Source organism: Aquarana catesbeiana, linkage group LG04 (assembly GCF_042186555.1).
Source record: "Aquarana catesbeiana isolate 2022-GZ linkage group LG04, ASM4218655v1, whole genome shotgun sequence".
NCBI classification, from domain to species: Eukaryota; Metazoa; Chordata; class Amphibia; order Anura; family Ranidae; genus Aquarana; species Aquarana catesbeiana.
In genome coordinates this window covers 548,496,859-548,517,907 of record NC_133327.1, presented here as the reverse complement: position 1 = coordinate 548,517,907, position 21,049 = coordinate 548,496,859, and the positions used below count along the sequence as shown (strand labels likewise).

Sequence of the window (21,049 nt, the reverse complement as noted above, 5' to 3'; positions counted from 1 at the left end):
TTAGTGAGCAAATGTTAAAATATACAAACAACATGCATTCAGTTGTAGCAATACATGGGCAACACATTGACAATTATGGCACACTGGCAAAGTGGCTATATGTGTGCATAACACAACACAGTTGTGAATATATAAGGATAACAAACGTGGATAGCACACTAGCAATTATGACAGCAGGTGGGCAACAGTCTGGTAATCCCAACAAGGGATAGGAAACAAGCAAGCAATCATTACAATACATGGGCGGCAAACAAGCACTTATCACAAAACAGTAACCGATAGACAATTCATGGACAATAAATGACTAATTGTTATAATAACCAGACAACAAACAGGCTATCATTACAATTACTACAGGCAATTGAGACAATTACTCTGATCTACTAAAGGCATTTTGCCAAATCATGTGTAGTACACCCGCCTAGGTAGGTGCTAGAGTAGTTAGAATAGTTAACAGAGGAGCAGCTAGGTAAATTTATGTGGGCTGTCTGATTAACAGAATCCAAGATTGTTTCGTTCTGCTGCTCAGTGTACTCTAGTGCTGCTTATGCTGTCTGAGTGTCCCTGTGTCCAAGCAATTAAGAAGGTTCTGGGCTTTAGGTGGAGACCATGCAGATAAGTAGCATGAATATTCATGCAGCCCTGGCCAATTGGAAGGTGAAGTGCCCCTAGGCATGCTGGGTGCTGGTATTTACAGTATACTCTAGGAGCACATGGGCTCTTGGTCTTTCCTAGCAGAGGATTGCACCAGGCTGGGGGAGAGGCGCTGCCTCCCCCGGCACTTGCTGCCACGTGGCATCAGGTGGGTGACCTCAGGGCCTGAAGTCTGTATGGCTGACCCTGGTCCTACCATAGCTGACAGAGGGAGAGTCTACAGTGCATCTGGTCTGATATCACGGAGGGAGAAGGCTGACGGTGGTGCTTCAGGAGCCTTGTGAGTACAGACACCCAAAGGATCCTTACACAGTCAACCCCCTCTTGTGCACTAAGTCAGCTGGGGGTCCACACAAAGAAGAACACTGGCTAGAGTCCTTAGAGCTTTGTTCAGAACTGTCCACTACTTTACTAAGGGATATTGCTCTGTTCTGCAAACAGTTTGCTGTTGCTGTGGATAAGTCTTATAATATTATAATAGTTGAGCAAAAAGTTAAAAACGGATTCAATACATTGGCAACAAACAGTCAATTGTGACTAAACTGGTAGTAGGCGGGCAAAAATTAGTAGTTGTGAACAAACAGCCATCTGTTATAGTACGCAGACACCAAAATAAAAAGTGTGGCAAAACGTGGGCAACAAATTTGCTGTAATTACAATACATAAGAAATCATTGGGCAATCATGACAATACATGGGAAACCAACAGGTATCTATGGCAATACATAGGCCATGAATGGACAATTGTTATAATACGTGGGCAACAAACAGGCTTTACTTAAAATACATGGGCAACAAACAGGCAATTGCTACAATATATGGGCAGCAAAGAGACCATCATCATAATACGTAGGCATCAAACTATTATGCCCTGTACACACGGTCGGATTTTCCGACGGAAAATGTGTGATAGGACCTTGTTGTCGGAAATTCTGACCGTGTGTGGGCTCCATCACACATTTCCATCGGAATTTCCGACACACAAAGTTTGAGAGCTTGCTATAAAATTTTCCGACAACAAAATCCGTTGTCAGAAATTCCAATCGTGTGTACACAAATCCAACGCACAAAGTGCCACGCATGCTCAGAATAAATTAAGAGACAAAAGCTGTTGGCTACTGCCCCGTTTATAGTCCCAACGTACGTGTTTTACGTCACCGCGTTCAGAACGATCGGATTTTCCGACAACTTTGTGTGACCGTGTGTATGCAAGACAAGTTTGAGCCAACATCCATCGGAAAAAATCCATGGATTTTGTTGTCGGAATGTCCGATCAATGTCCGACCATGTGTACAGGGCATTAGTCATGACAATACAAGCACAACAAAGGGGCAAGTGTTATAACAGATGGGCAACACACAGAAAATCGATACAAAATGCAGGTGACAAACAAGCAGTGGTGACAATAGATGGGAAACAGGTTGTTGGGGTAAAAGATGGGCAATAAATAGGTAATCAATAAAAGCATTGGGCAACACATAGGAAATTGTGAAAATGCCTGTACAACTTATGGGCAATACATGTTCAGCAAACAGGCTACTAATATGTAGTAAAATGAGTAGTGAGTAGTCATGGTAATACCAATACCAATGTGCAACCAGCACCCAACTCTTATAAAACAAGGGCTAAAAACAGGCAATTTTGACAATACTAGGGCAACAATTGGGGAGCCATTACAATATATGAGTAATGAAAGGGCATTTGTCACAATTTGTGGGAAACAAATGGGTAAAGGTGGCAAAGCAATATATGTGCAGCGAATGGATAATTGTTATAAGTGGACAACCAGAAATTATGATAATACATAGGCAACAGGTAGGCTATTGGTACAATACATAAGCAGGAAACAAGAGATCAGTATGATCAATATGATGATTCATTCCCAACGCTCAAGAAATGCAAGCCTCGCTCCCCTGCCACATTGGCTCCCCACTCTAGCTGTTGTGTAGCTAATGTAGTTCTGCTATTAAAACCATTTGCCTAATTGTTTAGAAAAAAAACCTCATTCCCTGTGCAAACATTTAGTATGTCTTATAGTCTACTCCTCTTGTAACGAAAGTGAAATCCTCAAAAGGCATAGTGCTGCGGCAGAGTAATATAACTGAAAGCAATGTACACAGTTTAGATGAAACTATTCAATCAACTATGTAAGCTTCATTACCAGAATGTTTGATGGCATCCAAATTCTCTTCACAATCGCCAATTATTTCTGTGGAAGCAAATTCTTGATTTTCATGTAAAATTGGTGACTGACACCTAAGAGAAAAATATTAATTATTTAATTTTCCTTTAAGAATATTGAAATTATCATGTACAGAGGTGCAAGCAAGAACAGGAGCCAATAAAAATAACTATTTTCACTGCAATATGTTGTAGGACATCCATGGCTATTTTTAAGAGCTAATTACTTTTACATAATTAATCCAATTTCAAAATGACTTTACTCATAATATTTTACAGCATAATTCATATACGTATCTAGTACAAATCCCTGTGCTGTCAGAGGAGAGGAGACATGTTGTTTGTTCCTAGTAAGTAGGAACAGCGATTTGTCTCCTCTCCTACTCAGTCCTATCCCCATACAGTTAGAACACACTGAGGGAACACACATTTAACCCCTTGATCGCCCCCTAGTGTTAACCCCTGACCTGCCAGTGACATTTACACAGTAATCAGTGCATTTTTATAGCACTGATCACTGTATAAATGTCAATACTCCCAAAAATGTATCGAAAGTATCCAATCTGTTTGTCGCAATGTCGCAATACTGCTAAAAATCGCAGATCACCGCCATTACTAGCAAAAAAAAAATAATAATAAAAATGCCATAAAATTGCCATAAATCTTTCCCATAGTTTGTAAATGCTATAACGTTTGCTGAAAACCAATCAATATATGCTTATTGCAATTTTAAAAATTGTCACTTTTTTTTGTTTATAGTGCAACAAATAAAAACTGCAGAGGTGATCAAATACCATCAAAGAGAGCTCTATTTGTGGGAAAAAAAAGGACGCAAATTTAGTTTGAGTACAGCATTGCATGACCGTGCAATTGTCAGTTATACTGATGCAGTGCCAAATTGTAAAAAGTGCTCTGGTCAGGAAGGGGGTAAAATCTTCTGGGGCTGAAGTGGTTAAACATAAAACAGAACATATTTTTATTTAGTAATTACCACAGTAATTACATATAAGTACTATGATATTATGCACCAAATCACTTTATTCAGCCTCTGTTGCATCACTGCTCTCTTCTTCATCAATATTAGTTCCAGACAGAATTTCTTCAACTTCTATTTCATCACTGCTGTCACGTCTGAGTCACTGTCTACATAGGTGAGATCATCCTCAGTTCCGTCCATGGCATTGCTGATTCCACATTTCTTCACAATCACCTCTTGTTTGACACCATACCATGAGTTTAGGACCCAGTTGCAGACTTCAGTAATGGTTGTTTTTTTTTGTTTCACTCTTCTTGTCGGTCAAGTTATCACTTGCTTTATGCATCCATCTACTCCATTCTTCTCTCATCAGGGCTTTAAATGGCTTCTTGATTGAAACATCTTGTGGCTGTAGCTGATCTGTAAGTCCACCAGGAATAACTGCTAGGTGTGTTCGCAAATCTGATGTACCCCTTTTTGTCTTTTCTGTCAAATGTGCTCGAAACTGATCAAAGACAAGCAGAGCTGGCTTCTTTATGAGCCCTCCAGGTCTTCTGGACCAAACCTTTGCAAACCAAATGGCCATAATGTCTTCATTAATCCATAACTTCTCTTGAACTTGCACAATAATACCAGGTGGTATGGTCTCTTTAGGATATGTTTTCCTCTTAAAAATAAGCATAGGAGTCAGTTTAGTACCATCTGTACAGCATGAAAGTACAGCAGTATAGTGTGCCTTTTCATGACCACTTGTTTTGATTGCCACTGTTCTAATTCCTTTCACATCAACAGTTCTGTTGGAAGGCACATCAAAATTGACAGGCACCTTGTCTATGTTTGCAATCTGATTTGGTTCAAAATCATATTTTTTCCAAAGTTGTATGACATAAGAGTGAAACTGTTGGATTTTATCGTCATAAACTGGTGGCATTTTCTGAGCTAACTTTGGTCATGCTCTCATGGCCAACCCTTCTCTCCTCATGAAATTGAGCACCATTTTGCCCTTCCTATAAAATCAACAATGTTCATTTTGCTTGCAAACATTCTTGCCTGACATTGAATAAGCTTGGTTGATACACATAAGCCACTCTGATGCTGCTCCATAATCCAAGTCTTAAGCCTCTGCTCCAAGTTTGGCCATTTTGCTCTTAAGGCCTTTGTTTTTGGCATCTTAAGGAGTTGCTCTTCCTGTTTTCTCCACTGTCTGATCATATACTCAGTGGGGGAAGGTCCAAACTGTCTCTCTGCAGCTCTATTTCCATGCTCTTATGCATAGCTGATTACATTCAGTTTGAATTTCATAGAGTAAGACAATCCTTTAACGGTATTTTTATTTTATTTTGTGACATCTTTATCGGGTTAGAACACTCCGCTCCCTGTTGCATTTCCCCCCTTTCACCTTCATTGGGATCGCATCTGCGCACTCTCCACCTCCAATTACCGCATTAGCTCTGACGTCAGTAACATAAGGTTCGTGATTGGAGGAAGCCTGTTTGACAAGGTATAGGCAGCTATGCATCTACTCTCTCCTAGGCTGACTTCTGTGTATAAGATGCCCCTCAATTTTCAGTCTAACGATTTTAGAAAAAAGTAGCGTCTTATAAACAGAAAAATACGGTACTCATGGTTTTACTTTTACTTGCTTAAGAGAAACTCAATTATTGCAGACTATTGCTCATTACTAAGTGAGAATAGTATCTAGCATTATTCCCATATCTCCCAACTTTTTGAGATAAGAACGAGGGACACCTATCAGCAAAAGTAACTAGGCATAGGACACACCCCCTTAACCACTTAAGGACTAGCCTCGTTTTGGATTTTAGGTGTTTACATGTTTAAAACAGGTTTTTTTGCTAGAAAATAACTTAGAACCATCACACATTATATATATTGTTTTTTTTCTAACACCCTAGAGAATAAAATGGCAGTCATTGCAATACTTTTTTTCGCACCGTATTTGCGCAGCGTTCTTCTAAGCGCACTTTTTTGGGAAAAAAATCACTTTTTTGAGTAAAAAAATAAGACAAGAGTAAAGTTAGCCCAATTTTTTTTTATATTGTGAAATATAATGTTACACCAAGTAAATTGATACCCAACATGTCACGCTTCAAAATTGTGCCCGCTCGTGGAATGGCGTCAAACTTTTACCCTTAAAAATCTCCATAGGCGACGTTTAAAAAATTCTGCAGGTTGCATGTTTTGCGTTACAGAGGAGGTCTAGGGCTAGAATTATTGCTCTCCCAATAATATGTAAACATCCCTTGTAATAGAAAAAAGTATGACAGGTCCTCTTAAATATGAGATCTGGGGTCAAAAAGTCCTCAGATCTCATATTTACACTAAAATGCAAAAATAAAAAATAAAAAATTACAAAAAAAAAAATGCCTTTAAGACATATGGGCGGAGCTGATGTTATGAAGTCTCTTCCGCCGTCCTATGGTATGGAGATGGGTGGGCGCCATCTTAGCCTTACTTGTCTCCAGACCGAGGAACTGACAGGTCCCGATCTCCTCCGCTGCTACCGACGGCTCCGGTAAGCGGCGGAGGGCGCGGGAGAGCGGCGGGAGGGGGGTGGCACCTCTCCCGCCGCCGATAACGGTGATCTCGCCCACCATTATCGGAAACACGACCGGCTCCTGTAAAGATGGATACCTCGGTTGTGGCAGCAGCTGCAGCCGTTACCGAGATATATCCCTCTTCAAAGTGCCGACGTATATGTACAGGAGCCGGTCGGTAAGTGGTTAAAGCGGGGGTCCACCTATCTATCGTTTTTTTTTTTTTTTGAGTACATTCACAAACTTTTCTTCTCAGCATTACATACTCACATATTGTGTGTAATATGTCCGCCTGTGTCAGATTTCGTCGGAAAGAATAACTTATATTATTCACTGCAGGCGGTTTCCATCTTCATTGTGGGCATTTGAAGCACACAAGCATTTATTTCCTGGATGTGGTGAATGCTGTGCTCCCAGCATTCACCGCTCGTTCCCGCACATGCTCAGTGGCATCCTGGGAAGCCTGAGACTAGCTCCCAGGACTCTGGGAGAGGCTAGAAACACGCCTACTCCCACGGGAGGAGAACCAGGAAGTGCAAAGAAGAATAGAAAAATAAAAGGTAATTACGGCGATTTAAATTTTTTTAAACGGCATGTCAGCATCTGGGCAAGGAAGAGAATACATACAGATATTGTTCAAAATTTGGGTGGAACCCCGTTAAAGGAGCATTATACAAAAAAAAATAAATTAGCTAAACCCACAAGTGCTTTATTTTACCACTACTATTACTTTATACTGGCTTTTGAAATTTACAAATGCAGATTGGATGAAAGGTTTAACACTGGGAAACACTTTTTGAAAGATAAAAAGTGCATTTTACATAGAACTAGGTAGATCAAACCAAAATGAGGGACAAATGAGGAGGCAAGAGGGACTTTGTTCCAAATCAGGGACAGTCCCTCAAAATTAGGGACAGTTGGGAGCTATGTTAATTCTGCTAAGGATGCTACTGTATATAAAGCATTATTATCCATTATGGTTAACTGGAATATTACTACATACATTGTATGTACTCATAGGATTATTGTTACAATTACATTTTAGCCCTTTTTAATCAGTCAAATTAATCAGAATTAAACTTGATGGGGTTGATTTACTATAGGAGTAGAGAATGTTAGCAAACTGAAGCTATGTTCACTGTAAATACCAAAATATGTGGAAGGGAAAAATATTCTTCCATGCACATGAATGTAGTGTAAATTAATTTCATTTACTTATCTAAGTGAAATCGATGTCTTTACTTATTACAACACTAAAAGTATTAATGCGCTAATTGTGAGCAGATATTTTCTGAAAAGACACTGGTAAGATCTACCACAAAATCTACTGAACAAAAGCAGTTAAGTTTGCTAACAACCTTGTAATGTATATAGGAATGTACTGTATCAATATGAAAAGACAGCAGTCACCAGGCAGTGGATGTGTTTGGCTCTCAGCACCTTATTGTGTGATTATGGCTGTTACTGACAGCCTTGTCTTAGCAAACATACGGTTCACATAAATGTGAAAACTTCATCACATGCTTCAACAAAGACAAACGTGCAAAAGTAGGTATACATACATCTGCAAGCATGTGCATATATAATTTAAACTGATTAAATGTCAACAGCTTAGATCCAAGGACTGGTACAGGAATCCATACTAAATTAGAGCTTAGACCAATGCTGAATGCTAATTAGGTGGTTAAGTCACAACAAAGACATGAAACAACAGTTGCCACTGGGAACAGGAACAGCTGGCTAGTACACGGCACTTTCTGAAAGCAAGCAATATTCTAAAGTCTTCTAATATTCAGGGTTATTCAGAGTTTAGTACTTCTCTTCAAAGCCAAGGCCAGGGTTTTGATTAATGCACGGGAATGTTTGAAGCAATGTTTTATAAACATGTACCTCTATAGTGTAATCATTTATATAACTTTGAATAAAAAAATAAAATATAACTACGATTATAAAAGAGTACATATAGCATATAAGCAAAGGCACAACCCACCCACACACTCACACAACACTGTATTGCATATTACCCATCAAATCCTATATGATGTCTCCACTGAACACTTGCAACAGGCCCTGGGTCACTGGAGGAAGACTGGTTACTTGGTGAACTTCTGTAAGGCTGGTTTGGATCAATAACAGCACCCTGGGATATTTGTGGACTTTCAATATCTTGAATTGGCCTGTATTTAATAAATAAAAATACTGCCTTCTTAATAAGTTACACTGTAAATGATGAACAATAAGCCATATGAGCATTTATAAGCCTATCCCGTTTCCATACCTCCCAACGTTTTAAGATGGGAATGAGGGACACCTATTAGCAAAAGTATGTAGGCTTAGGACACATGCCCTGTTACTCCCCCGTAAAGGAGAATTATACAAAAAACATTGGATCAAAGGTTTAGCACTGGGAAACACTTTTTGAAAGATAAATAGTGCATTTTATAAACAGCTATATGCACTATATTATCTAAAAGGTGTTCTGTCAGGTGGAGGTCAGGACTCTGTGCAGGCCAGTCAAGTTCCTTTACCCCAAACTCACACATCCATGTCTTTATAGACCTTGCTTTTTGCACTGGTCCAAATCATTTGGTGGAGGGAGGATTTTTGTGTGGGTTTGTTTTTCAGGGGTTGGGCTTGGCCCCTTAGTTCCAGTGATGAAAACTCTTAAAGCATCAGCATACCAAGACATTTTGGACAATTTCATGCTCCCTACTTTGTGGGAACAGTTTGGGGATGGCCCCTTCCAGTTCCAACATGACTGAGCACAAAGCAAGGTCCATAAAGACATGGATGAGCGAGTTCGGGGGTGGAGGAACTTGACTGGCCTGCAAAGAGTCCTGACTTCAACCCGATAGAACACCTTTGGGATGAATTAGAGCTGAGACTGCAAGCCAGGCCTTCTTGTCCACATCAGTGCCTGACCTCACAAATGCGCTTCTGGAAGAAAGGTCAAACATTCATAGACACACTCCTAAACCTTGTGGACAGCCCTCCCAGAAGAGTTGAGGCTGTTATAGCTGCAAAGAATAGGCCAACAAAATATTGAATCCTACGGACTAAGACTGGGATGCCTTTAAAGTTTATGCGTGTGTAAAGGCAGACATCCCAATACTCTTGGTAATATAGTGTAGATCAGATGAAAATGAGGAGGAAAGAAGGACATTGTTCCAAATCAGGGACAGTTGGGAGCTATCCGTTTCCACCTAACAACTGAACTTTCACATTCTCCATCAGCTCATCCGCCACAATTGTATTCCTTGACCCTCCCTTTTAGTTGTTAAGCTATAACAACCAGGGCCCTCTGATTCCTCCTGTATTGAATTACATTGTTACTGTACTGTCTGCCCTCATGTTGTAAAGCGCTGCACAAACTGTTGACGCTATATAAATACTGTATAATAACAATAATGATATAACAAAAATATTTTAACATTAAAAAAACTGTTTGTCAATGTGAATATCTGGTCAAAAAAACTGGTTTGTCAAAAGGCGTGGATGACATAATGTAGGGAAGCCTGAAAATCTCTCAATAAATGATCAAGCCGCTAGATGCTTTCTACTAAATATACAAATATACACTATTCAGCGCATGTCTAAAGATATTCCAATTACCAATTAATGAGCACATATTAACAGAATAGTGGGGAAAAAAAATAAATCCACCTAATTGTTTACCCCTTCAAGTAAGCTCCAACAGAACAGAGAAGGACTGCATGAATGAGGTAGGAAGAATAGGCCTAGAAGGGATTAAGAAAGTAAGGAAGGAAGAGAAATAGAGGGTATAATGTAACTGATTGACTACTGTTAGTCATACCAAAGGAAAGGCTGTAAGAGAAAGATTGCTGGGAAAGAGAAAATAGAGAAGTCACATAGAAAGGAGAGGTCCTAGGGTTAAGCTGCCACGCATGCCCTTAAAGGTTTAATTAGTTGGTGTTATCTTTATCATAGCAGCTTGGCATACAGAGGATTTTTGAAGGAGAGCTAATAAAAGATTTAGGTAGTTTTTAGGATATGTTATGGTGACTGTCCCTTCTGTTGGTCCCATGGAACTATCTTACACTGTGGTGCAGTTAGACCCCTGAGTGGTACAACTGATGGCCTGGGTTCAGAGCAGTCCTAGTAACAGCAGTACTATTAAAGCGGGGTTCCACCCAAATTTTGAACAATATCTGTATGTATTCTCTTCCTTGCCTAGATGCTGACATGCCGTTTAAAAAAATTTAAATCGCCGTAATTACCTTTTATTTTTCTATTCTTCTTTGCACTTCCTGGTTCTCCTCCCGTGGGAGTAGGTGTGTTTCTAGCCTCTCCTAGACTCCTGGGAGCTAGTCTCAGGCTTCCCAGGATGCCACTGAGCATGTGCGGGAACGAGCGGTGAATGCTGGGAGCACAGCATTCACCACATCCAGGAAATAAATGCTTGTGGGCTTCAAATGCCCACAATGAAGATGGAAACCGCCTGCAGTGAATAATATAAGTTATTCTTTCCGACGAAATCTGACACAGGCGGATATATTACACACAATATGTGAGTATGTAATGCTGAGAAGAAAAGTTTGTGAATGTACTCAAAAAAAAAAAAATGATAGATAGGTGGACCCCCGCTTTAAAGACTCCCTCACACTGTTTAATGATGCATGGGGTTGTTGATTAGGTTTAACAATTATTTAATAATATAGACTGTCCCATTTTGTGCATGCTTTCATTATGGGGGAAGGTGTTGGAATGGGCTCATGGGGCCAAAAGTTACTTAATCATATATAGAAGTACTTGAAACCTTTACTCAACTAGAAATACTGCATTACTGTCAAAAAAATTCGGAATACTTTTAAATTGATTCATGCTAGCAAATGAGGTTTGTGTTTTTTGTGAGATAATCTCGGCCTGGCCAATGGAAACCGCCAAGGATCCATGCCTGGAAGCTGTTGGACATCATATCGCTGGAGAGCAAGCGAGTACAGTTTCACTTTAAGTTCCTACCAAATCAGGAACAGGGTCCTGCAGTGCAAGAAACTGGATAAGGCCTGGGTAAAAGCACAGCTATATGTAGTAGCACAGGAAACAGATTTTGGGGAAGCTAAAATAGATGTCATCTAAAAGTAATTTGTTTGTGAGCTATAAGGGGTATCACAAACAAACAAAAGCCAAGGAGACTTGATGCCCGGAGACCCAACCAGATGTGCGAACATTTTTTCACTAGTAGAAATGGGGATGCACCTTCATGCCAAAGGCTTGTCAAAGACAGTAACAGATCTTCAACTTCTGGATCTATGGCCAGAGAGAGCGTTAGCCTCAGTGGATCTGCAAGTATGCACAGCCTAGGCAGATTAGGTAGAAAGATGTGGCTCCTCTGACCCTTCTGCTGATCTTCTGTGCTCTGGTTGCATATTGTAGTGGCCAAAGGTGTTGCTAATGACAGTGTCAAGAGCCAGACCAAACAGATGTTGTCCCTTGAAAGTAAGCTGTAAGCTGTTCCTTGGACATCTCATCAGTGTCCCACACATGTAGCCAGAGTGCTCCATGCATTTGTACAGACGTCAGTCCTATGCTGGACACAAGTTCAGAGGCTTGTACCAAGATGTCACAGGTTAAAATCAGGGTTCAAGACATCTGCCCCAACTTCTCCATAATGCGGGGATCCACCCGAGCAGTGGAAGGATTTTTTCTATGGAATTTAATTCATTCTGGTGTGGTTTTACGGATAAAAGCTTCTATCAACATAGGAGAGTGGGCCAAACCTCATACTGAGATTTTGGAAGGAATTTAACTTTCTATCAGTGAAGTCCTTAAAGGAATTTATACCTTTGACCCTTTTAGTACCTCTGTTAGTGTGGAACACTGTAGCATCCAGAGTGTGCAGGAACCACTGGAAATGCTCTGGCACAGCTTCAGGTGGACAGGACCCTTCAGGGTGTTTCAAGTCTGATTAAAGAAAATTGAGCACTGTCCGTGATACTTTTTTTATTTGCACTAACATACAATTTTTCAGGACAAGTTATGTTAGTTAGTGCAAATAAAAAAAGTATCACGGACAGTACTCAATTTTCTCTGTCACAATTGCACTAATACGGCTACAATCAAATCAAGTAAGTCTGATTAAAGAAAGTCCTGAAACTGTGGGTACAGCTGAAAGGTCTTTGCAGCTGTCAAAGCTCTAGGGCCTAAAACAGCAGGCTGATCTTCTAAATGCGGGGTAAAACACACTGTATCAATAAGGATTGAAACAAGCCCTTGTATATATAAGTCAACTGCAGATGATTCTGTGATCAAAAAAAAAAAAACTGCCTGTCTCAGATGTTTGGATTCAGAAATGAGCAAATAAAGGTTGCGGGCCCGGTTGGACTCACGGTCTCAAGAGGACCAGGGAGATACTCTTTTGGTGCTGGAGCATGCTTAGAACTTCTATGGGCATAAGGGTCCAGTAGCTGGGTGAAAACATCTAGAAAGACCGTATCGGATATAAAATGCTTGTGGACAGGGGGTAGGCCTTGTTTCCATTCAGTGAAGCTAAACTCGACTCTTCAGATGTAAACCCTTATAAAAAACTATTAGGGGAGTATGAGCAGAGGTCACCTGCAACAGGGGTGGTAAGCAACTGGGGCCAATGCCAAAGCCAGGTCTAAGGTAAATAGTTTTCCCATTTTTCATTTATGTTAGGCCCAACGATTAAGGATGGGGGTGGATGCAACTATGCAGGTTATAGTTGCTGCAGATGTCAAGGTCAATTTTAACAAAATAATCAAATCAGTCAACCGAGTTAAACCCTAATTCTTTCCTACAACCTCACTAATCTATTGTTCAAACAAGTAGACTGTTAATAAATCAACATATTCAATTAAAAATATTTTAAACAAAATCTTTTATTTATGCAATGTGGGGGTAGGTCATAGCTGTGCTTTGCCATGCTGTGAGAATGATACCTCATTTGTAAATATCGCACACAAGTCCACAATTACAGCATTTAGCTGGTAAAATCAGTAAAATAATCATTTTTATGTATCGGCACCAATGTTCACAAATAAGATGTTATATATTTACCTGTGCATTTTATCCATGAGATCTGGAGATTTAACACAAATGTACAATCATACTCCACAGAGTAGAAGGGAAGCTCATTAAAGTAGACAGCTTTCCCTGCAGATATCTGCACATTTCAAAATGAGTAGGCAATTTAATCCACTTTATGCTCTCTGAGGCTACAATCTCTGATGTAATCTATTTTTGTTCATTTTTTTTTACTGCTTTGTGATAAATACTGCTGTCTTACCAGCACACATGTGGTATATTTAATCACATTTCTTCCTCTAGAAAGCTGGGAAACGCAATGAGAGTCAGGCTAACATGACTGGAAAGCCTTTGTGATCTTTCCATATGGCACTACCTGCTCTTCCTTTACATTGAAACATAAACCAGCTGTATTTTTTCAGATTTTGATTTTAACAAAATATATTAACTTTACATCATCATCATGTTATGAAAAATAACTAGATAATGTATATGCTGTTAAAAGGATTTATGTGCTGAGGTTGATGCACATGTATGAGAATCTAATGTGTAGCACAGTAAATAAGGGGTATTTTGTTGGGTACAAGGACAGTGGCATATGTGTGCAATGAATACATTGAATAGGCAACAGCTTTATTCAACAATGCCCTTTAAGCTATGTCCAATATTAATAGTGTAGTGCTCACCCTTGAAGGAGCCGCTGGTAATCGGGTCCCCCAACACTGCACAGCCAGGCAACAAGTGTTCTCCACACTTTCTCCAGACACAGGGGACAGTCTTTGAGCTTGATTTATATGTTTTAATAAGGGTAATAACTTGGATGGGAAAAGGGATTGTGGGATGTCCAACTTGATAGCAACTAAAATCGGGGACAACTTCCTTCCGATGTACACGCTTCAGAACTGTCTTTCTTCCTGAACACCAACAGAAAAGCAACAGGCCCTTAAGGACTAGGAACTTCCCATTACTTTTAGGAAATAGCACAAAAGTTGTAGGTTACATACAGAAGTGGCTTCAACTACACTGTATACACTGATCCCAAATCCACTGACCTCAGGAACTACCAGCCCACCTGGGTGCTTCTTCATTAGCTCACCTGGCTGCTACTGAAGATTTCCCAGGCAAAGTAAAGGAAAGATTTAAGCCCAATGCTTTCTTCCAGAAAGGCTTTCTATATGTGACAGTATTTCCCTTTGCAGGTTCTTGAATGTGCTGTACTCATATTGTCCTCTTTGTTCTCGCTGCTTCCTAGGCAAGATTCCTTCTGAACCTCTGGACCGTGATGTTGCCAGAATCCTCCCAGGCCAGCCCGAGCCCCAACCCGAGGCAGAGCCCACCCCCCACCCCCCCAGGGGCTCTCCTCAAGGGAGATCGACAGTCTCCTCAGCACTCCCTCTTCCACCCGACTCCCTGCCAGCATGACTCATCCATATTTAAGGGTTGCTTATCCACCATGCCAGGCCCAATGCCTGGGGTGTGGCCAAACTCCCATAAGTATGCAGATCAACCCTCCTGGCCTCCGCCTTCCAGTTTCCAGAACATTCTCCAACTTTTCAGAACCACGGTAGGCACCAGAGACCTGCCTGTATAAGTCATTCAGCCCTCTACTGAAGTAAACTTTTGGCCCAAATTCAAAGACTCATTTTAGCATGAACCAAAAAAACATAGATTTGCCTGCACTGTCACTAATAGCACACTAGAGTGTGCTACAAATGCAAGGATCCACTCCCACTTTATGTGTTGCGTGTAATTTAGGCCAACTTGTCTCTCTTTTTCAAGTTCTAAAGTTGGGAGGTATGAAAAATAGATGATCTGTAGATAGAAGTCCAAAACACTTAAAGTGACACTAAAGGTTCATTTTATTTTATTTTTTAAAACTTACCTCCATTGTGCAGCTCGTTTTGCACAGAATGGCCCGACGGCAGTATTCAGCCCCGCCCCCCCTGGCCCATGTCATTGGATTTGATTGACAGCAGCGGGAGCCAATGGCTGCGCTGCTATCAATCTATCCAATCAACAGCCGAGAACCCCCTAGCAGAGAGATGGCGCATCCCCATGGGACAAGTTCGAGGGTTCAGGTAAGTAAAACAGGGGGGGGCTGGGGGCCAGTCACTGACAGGTGTTTATTCACCTTATTGCATAGGATGCATTAAGGTGAAAAACACGAACCTTTACAACCCCTTTAATGATTGTATTACTAGGTATATTGGTGCCAAGGTTGATTTGTGCTATTGACATTTAATACCATGCTCCTGTGCTGTGGTCTTACAGCATTACATACATGGATGTGAAAAGAAAGTGCAGCGCTACTCCAGTGAAAAATAAATGACCATATTACCATATATGTGTAATGAAATCTTTTACCAACCAACATGCCTTTCAACAAAGCAACAATCTAAATATTCAATAAATTGTGAAGCGCCATTCCAGTGAAAAAATAAATTACTAAACAACTTTTGCAAAATGCTAAAATATAGTGCAAATAATTTCAATACATTTGTATTAACCCAAAGGTCTTTTGTCTCCATCCGTAACATAAAACAACAACATCCACAATGTTTCTTGTGTTGTGAATTACAAATAACCTTATGTGCCACCAAATATTCTCTGGGTCTCTAATCCACAGTTCTTTCACCAACAGTGCTTAACAATCAGGATGTGCTCACACCTAAAATTATGGACCTGTATAATATAGAAGCCATAAACAGCATTTTTCCCTTTCCTGGGGGTCCAGAAGTACCAGGCAATCTCCACTTTTCTCCATCGTCATTCAAAGCAAAGCAACACTACTTAGTGCTCACCGGTTTAAAACACATTTATTCAAAGCATTTAAAAATTAAAACACACTCACATTTTAGTGTACGCGATTACTCAGTGTACATGAGTAAACAGCTCAATTTATACAGTCACTGGTGTAGTCAGTCTCATACAAATGAGCACTTCCTGGTTCATGTGGGATGACATCACCCAGACTCTGCTCAATGCGTTTCATCACAATCAAACAATGTGACTTCTAAAGGGGTTGTTATTTTAAGTTATGGATGGGCACAAAAGACCTTTGGGTTACAACAAATTTATTTGAGTGAAATTATTTGCACTATATTTTAGCATTTTTCAAAAGCTGGCTTGTAATTTATTGATTTTTCACTTGAGTAGTGCTACACTCATTTTATTATTTGATTGTTACTATGTTGAATGGCATAAAATGTGAGTTGCTACTTTATTTTTGAAATAGCACTTAAAGTGATTGTAAAGTCTCCTTTTTTTCTACAAAAAGCAGCCCAGACCCTCATCTTCTCAGGTGCCTCTACGGCACTTCTGGCCCCTCCCTTCTGTTGAGAGCCCCCAGCAGCAAGCAGCTTGCTATGGGGGCACCCAAGCCGAGCTGCAGCTCTGTGTGTCCATTCAGACATGGAGCTGTGGTTTGGCCCCGCGCCCTCTCTCCTGTTTTGCTAACTGATTTTAATTGACAGCAGTGGGAGCCAATGGTGCCGCTGCTGTGTTTTAGCCAATCAGAAGGGCCGAGGCACTCGTGGACATTGCTGGACAGAGATGGAGCTCCAGTAAGTATTAGGGGGGCCGAGGGGGCTGCTGCACACAGAAGGCTTTCTATCAAAATGCATAGAATGCATTAAGATAAAAAACCTCCTGACTTTACAAACCCTTTAACTGCTTCCGGTCCACCCACCGCATATATACTGCAGCTGGGCGGAACGGCTGCGCATACGGTGTGGAAGCCACGTGTGCGTCGCCGGAGGACCACTTCTGCTGGGAGCGGGAGCCAATCAGCGGGTCCAGTGGCTGCGATAGCTGCCTCGACCCTGTGATCGTTCAGTGGAGAGATGGAGCAGTGGTGTGCCTATGTAAACAAGGCAAACCGCTGATCTGTCCAGGGGCAAAAGAGAGATCTTGTGCTACATGGATCTCTTTTTTCCTCCAGTGTATCCGTCCCTCACACAGTTAGTAAGCACCTCCCAGGGACACACTTAACCCTTTGATCACCCCTGGTGTTAACCCCTTCCCTGCCAGTGTCACTGTATTGGTGTCACTGGTCCCCAAAAAGTGTCACTTAGTGTCCAATTTTGTCCGCCGCAATGGCGAAGTCCCGCTAAAAATCGCTGATCGCCACCATTACTAGTAAAAGCAATACAAAAATAAAAAGTCCCCAAATCTATACCAAAGTTTGTAGCTGCTATAACTTTTGCACCAACCAATCAATATATGCTTATTGGGATTTTTTTTTTTACCAAAAATATGTAGCAGAATACATTTTGGCCCAAATAATGAAGAAATTAGATTTTTTACATTTTTCTATTGGGAATGTTTTAAAGCAGAAAGTACAAATATTGTTTTTTATTCAAAATTGTCGGTATTTTTTGTTTATAGCACAAAAAATAAAAACCGCAGAGGTGATCAAATACCACCAAATGAAAGCTCTATTTGTGGGGGAAAAAAGGGCAACAATTTTATTTGGGTACAGCGTCAGACGACCGCACAATTGCCAGTTAAAATAGTGCTGTATCGCAACAAATGGCCTGGTTGGGTAGTGGATAAAACCTTCCGGAGCTGAAGTGGTTAAATAGGACATAGCAGCACAGGAGTTTTTTTTTTATTAGCATTATTTAATTTTTTGTACAGATGTGGTTCCCTGGCAAAAGGAATATTTGTTGCTTGATACACTTTAAAATGACATAAAAATAAAATAAACTGCAAGTCTTTTTAATTTATAAATACTTCATATTGATCATATTGACTGATATCATAAATGCATTTTTATAAAAAATAATTGGGTAAAAAATGTTTATAAATTCATCACTAAATAAACATTACCTTGTACTATCTGACATCTTTCTGCCAAATGATGTGCTACGAGGAATACCAGGCTGCGATTGTTGAAGAAATTGCTGGCAATGCAGCCTGTCAGTACTTCCTAAAACTGGAGAGGCACAAGAATTAAGCTGTCCGACCGGATTCTGTACACGGTGCCAGGTAGTATTGCGTCTGAAGGGAGTTTTATATTCACACGGCGTGCCTTCATTATCAACTTTATATTCCACCACTGGCATTCGGCAAAGTTCTGAAAAACCCCTGTGTGATCAGAATGAACAAGAAGTTAAGATTTTTAATGCAGCCGCACAATTCACTATTATAAAATATATAGCTTAATTTCGGAAATCATAATAACAATAAAAAAAAAAAAAAAAAAAAAAAAGCTCAATATTCAGTACTCATAATGCTGAAAGGTCTAGAATTAGCTGGTGAAAGCTGTACTTACTGCACACAACGAAGATCAAGTTGTTCGAATTGTGAAGCTCTTGCAGGTTGAGGAGGTTCCACAGGCCTGATTAATGGCTGGCTCACATTGGTGCATTGTCTTAATACATCTGCGTTAAATGTGCATTATCATGTGTTTTACCTGAATTGCCTTAAGAAGCCCAATTGTTTCAAATAGGCTGTCGTGCACCCAGAATGATTTTTTTTATGCACAAATTGTTTGAATCTGTGTGCCGTGGTGTATTACAAAGCATATGAGCTGGTGTGCAATTTGTTAGTGTGTTTGGATGCTATTTAACATGACACCACACATGGCACCACAAAGCACTGCAGTACAGGGGTCACTGTGCATCTGTAGTAAAACTGGTACAGTGTGTTACCATAACAAACCAGACCTTACTAAAGTGAGGTACACACTATAAGAAAACCAGGCAAACGATCGTCTGATTTTCCTCGTTGTTCAGAAAGAGATGAACGAAAATTTGTACAAAAATTCTCGTACGACAAAGGCTTTTTTTTTTGTTTTTGATCATGGGCAGTCTTTCTTTTCTGATTTTTCCTGTATGAAAATCGCACGAAAACGGTACACATTAATTGAAAATCCCTTACAAGAAAAATTTTGGAGTTTGTCCCTTCAGGAATTTTTGTACAAAAATTCGGAATCGGTTGTCGAAAGTTGTGTACACACTATATGAAAATCGTACGAAACTTCCTTCACATTAAAATGTTCGCCCGATTTTCTTATAGTGTGTACGAGTCTTTAGATTAAAAATCTGATAGTATGGGGGGCAGGAGGCGGAGCCTAGCGGAGCAGACATGCATTGTTAGAGCTCCACACCGCTGAGGAGAGAAGAGAAGGACAAAGCGGAGCCTGCAGACTCAAAAGGTATCCATTTGAACCTTTTTGCCCCTGGGAACAAACTGTGAAAGTTTGGGCAGGAAATATGGTACTGGGAGGAAACCGTGGCAGAAATAAAAATCACCTCACAAAGAGCTCACAGGCACTCACTGCAGCTGAAGCAGCTCCAGTCACCTCACAAGATACAGCATCAGGGCGCTCTCACAGACAGAAAATGTCACAGCAAGACTCTCCATTTGAGTCAGATACAGAACAAATCCTCTCACAAACTTCTCCACAAGCCTCCTCAGTATCCCCAGTAATATTATTACAATTTGAAAAGATGCTTCATAAGGCTTTAAAACAAACCTCAGACCAAATAACAAAAAGCCTAGCCAAAGAAATAAGAGAGCTGGGAAACCGCACCGCAGCCCTAGAAATAAAAATGGATGAAATTGAAATTACAACCCAAGAAAATATAACAGAATTGGAACAATTAAAAGAAGAGAATTTAATACTTCAAACTAAGCTCGAAGATTACGAAAATAGAGCCAGACGTTCAAACTTGCGCATAAGGGGAATACCTGAAACTGTGACAGACCTGCAATCTACTATTACTGCTCTATTACAAGTACTAAAGCCAGATATCCCTATTGAACGTTTAGAACTGGACAGAGTACACAGAGCCCTCACAGCCAAAAAGAAAGATGGACCCCCACGTGATATAATCACAAAATTTCATTATTACAGAACGAAAGAACAAATACTAATTGCTGCAAGAGAAAAAAAGGAACTTAATTTTCAAGGACACAATTATCAAATTTTTGCTGACCTATCCCAACTTACTATTACTAAAGGACGATCCATGAAACCCCAACTAATGGAACTGCAACGCCACAACATTATGTATCAATGGGGCTTCCCCTTTTCAGTCAGATTTAACTACCAAGGTACAATTTACAGAAGCAGATCAGCAGATGAACTACAACAAACCCTTTTAAAATTAAATCTGACAGAACCCACAAGCAGCAACACTCCCACACGCAGAAGAATGGCATCATCTTCACCTTCAGACAGCACCCAGAAAATTTCAGAACAAAATGGGAATCATCATTCTCACAAAAGAGGCCGTTATGCCACATCATCCATGGACCAAGAAGATTCAATGGACTGACATCCTAATTCCTGATATCTCTTCATTTATTATACTAAGAGATGGTTCTCTATAAAAAACCTGTATTTATAACTGAATGTAACTGCATTCTGATAGTCACACACTGTGTGGGATCATGTTACATTCCAGTTATATTTCTTATTACTTCTGATTCATATAGCCTTAGAATATATAAGTGAAATAAGGAAATTCTTGTTCAGTTATATATTATCAGGTAATAACAATAGATTTATTACTTTTTAGGACAAATATGTTCAATAATCCAGAAGTAATGGAAGCTTTTTCTTTCTTTTCTTAAAACAAATATATTATTACCTAACTAGTTCCTAGAATTATGTTTTTGTTTATTCTAATCTGAAGCAATACAACCTCAATTTTATGAGTTAACATATC

At 40.1% G+C, this 21,049-nt stretch overlaps 1 protein-coding gene across 3 annotated transcripts in view; it reads right to left on the bottom strand.

Moving 5' to 3' along the window:
* The window catches only part of SIPA1L2 (signal induced proliferation associated 1 like 2), a 330,522-nt gene that overhangs the window by 94,127 nt on the left and 215,346 nt on the right, over positions 1 to 21,049 (bottom strand). For 2 of the 3 annotated variants that reach the window (XM_073627936.1, XM_073627937.1), the window contains exons 10-12: positions 18,201 to 18,458; positions 8,390 to 8,542; positions 2,815 to 2,909 (exon numbers count right to left, since the gene is read on the bottom strand). In XM_073627936.1, the coding sequence (XP_073484037.1) occupies positions 2,815 to 2,909; positions 8,390 to 8,542; positions 18,201 to 18,458 (506 nt within the window). The remainder of the gene's footprint in view (positions 1 to 2,814; positions 2,910 to 8,389; positions 8,543 to 18,200; positions 18,459 to 21,049) is intronic. The other variant, XM_073627938.1, reaches the window with a different exon arrangement.